At 52.8% G+C, this 2,069-nt stretch overlaps 1 protein-coding gene across 1 annotated transcript in view; it reads left to right on the top strand.

Moving 5' to 3' along the window:
• CCDC110 (coiled-coil domain containing 110) overlaps positions 1-2,069 on the top strand; it is a 16,886-nt gene that overhangs the window by 267 nt on the left and 14,550 nt on the right. The window contains exon 2 of the mRNA XM_006160455.1: positions 83-187. Within this exon, the coding sequence (XP_006160517.1) occupies positions 83-187 (105 nt within the window). The remainder of the gene's footprint in view (positions 1-82; positions 188-2,069) is intronic.

The following is a 2,069-nucleotide window of genomic DNA, read 5'->3' as shown; positions in this document are numbered from 1 at the left end:
CCTCGCCACGCCGCGCCCCAGCCGCCGAGGCTCGGTGCGCCCCTCCCAGCCCCGCCCAAAGCCCTGATCGGTTCTGTTACAGCCAGCCATCCAGAGGAAGAGGATGAAGTCGACTCCGTTCTCCTTTCCGCGTCCAAGATCCTGAGTTCCTCCGAGGGGGTAAAGGAAAGGGGTGGCAGAGAAACAGGTAAATCTCCAAGGCCACGTCCTGACGGCAGGAAAGGCTTTTACTGCATCCGGGCGACAGGTGCACTGCCTGGACCCACGCGGCCGCCTGGGCTCCTTCCAGGACCTGGTGCTTCCAGGACCTGTGTGGTAGGATGATCCCGAGAACAGCTAACGCGGCACACTTACCGTCGTGCCCCGCACTGTTCTGAGCTCATCCGTGTACCCAGCAGTCCTGTGAAGTAGGACTGCCATCATCCCCATTTACAAGGGAGGAAGCTGTCACCCAGCTCCCCGAGGTCCCCCAGGTACCAAGGGATAGAACTGGCATTTCACGGGGTGGCTCTCGAGTCCAGGCCTTCACCGCTTCTCCGAGCACTAGGTAAGAATTGTTGATTTTTTTGGACAGACACTGAGAAGATAAATGTTTTTTTTCTAACTCAACCCACCTCTGCAGTAAATAGTTGTGAGCTACAGGTTACTGGATGGGGAGGATGTTTGAAATAACCACATGCCCTATGTTCGAGCTCCATGTACACCATGTGCAAGGCGCTGGGGGAATCAGAGATACTGAAGTGGGGGGGGGAGGTCTCACGACCCTGACAGAAAGCCAGGCAAGCGCACACCTGACAGAGGTGCTGGTGTCCAGGTGCACATGTCAGGTGTGTGTGCCCCAGAAAGTGACGTGTCCAGATTCAGCTGTGAGGGCGTTAGGAGGAAAGGTAGTATCTTCATGCTGTGGAACGGTGGGGTCTTTGGGAGCAAAAATGACGAGAGTGGGGCCCTATGACTGGTCCTGGTGGGCTTCTGAGGAGGGGGAATGAGACTAGAACAGAGACGTACGGACACAGCCCCCCTGCTCTGCTTCGGCCCTCTGGTGCCCTACCTGAGGACTTTGCTAGACCTCCACCAGACATGGCCCCTGGCTCTCAGACTTCCAGTGACCTGAATAAAACTCAGCTCTCTTAAATCACCCAAACTCATGGGACCTGCAGATGGCGTAATTGTTACGTCGCTGGACTCCCACATAGTCAACTTCAGTTCAAGTCCTGGACCCAGCAGCTTAAAACTCATGCTAGGGGGGTCAGCAGGTGGTATGATGGCTAAAGGTGCTGGATTCCCACATGGCCAATGTGGTTTGAGTCCCAGACCTGGCAGCTTGCTTTCTTCCTCTCTCTTTCTCTCTCTCTGTCTTTGGTCGAATTTTAAAAATAATAATAACAAATGAAATTGAATAAATAATTTTTTTAAATAAAACTCACGCTGGAAATGTGTGTGCGTGCCCAAGATCCCAAGAGGAGCATAGAGGAGAAGGGATTGCAGCATGGCCATTCCCCCTGGAGGGTGATTTCTCACTTTCTGTCTCTCTGTCTCTGTCTATCCAGCAAGCACACGCATTCTATAGCAAACATCTCTCTTAAAAAAAAAATCGGGACCAGCAGAAGGCGTTATGGCTACATCTCTGGACTCCCATGTAGTCAACTGTGGTTCAAGTCCTGGACCTGGTGGCTTAAACTCACACCAGGCGCGTGTGCGTGAGTACCCAAGATCCCAAGAGGGGATGAATGAAGGAGAAGGGATTGCAGTGTGATCATCCCCCTTGGGTGATGATTTCTTGCTTTCTGTCTCTCTCTCTGTCTTCCTGGTGAGCACACACACCCTATAGCAAAAGCCTCTCCAAAACAAAAAAAAAAGTCAGGTCTTTTCTGTTATTGGCAACAGAATGCCTGGATCCCCAGTGAAGGAGTGGAGCACAGCGGGCAGAGGTGGTATGTAGCTAGTCTGACGTCGGAACCAGGTTGGAACCCCCAGTTGTCAAGTAGCACGTGGACACTCTGGAAGAAAAATGGCGAACCGGGAGAGGCCCCAGTCAGGGCGGAGTTTCTGCACCTTCAAAATCCAGA

Source organism: Tupaia chinensis, unplaced genomic scaffold, assembly GCF_000334495.1.
Source record: "Tupaia chinensis unplaced genomic scaffold, TupChi_1.0 Scaffold000685_1, whole genome shotgun sequence".
NCBI classification, from domain to species: domain Eukaryota; kingdom Metazoa; phylum Chordata; class Mammalia; order Scandentia; family Tupaiidae; genus Tupaia; species Tupaia belangeri.
This window is presented reverse-complemented; position numbering and strand designations above follow the sequence as displayed.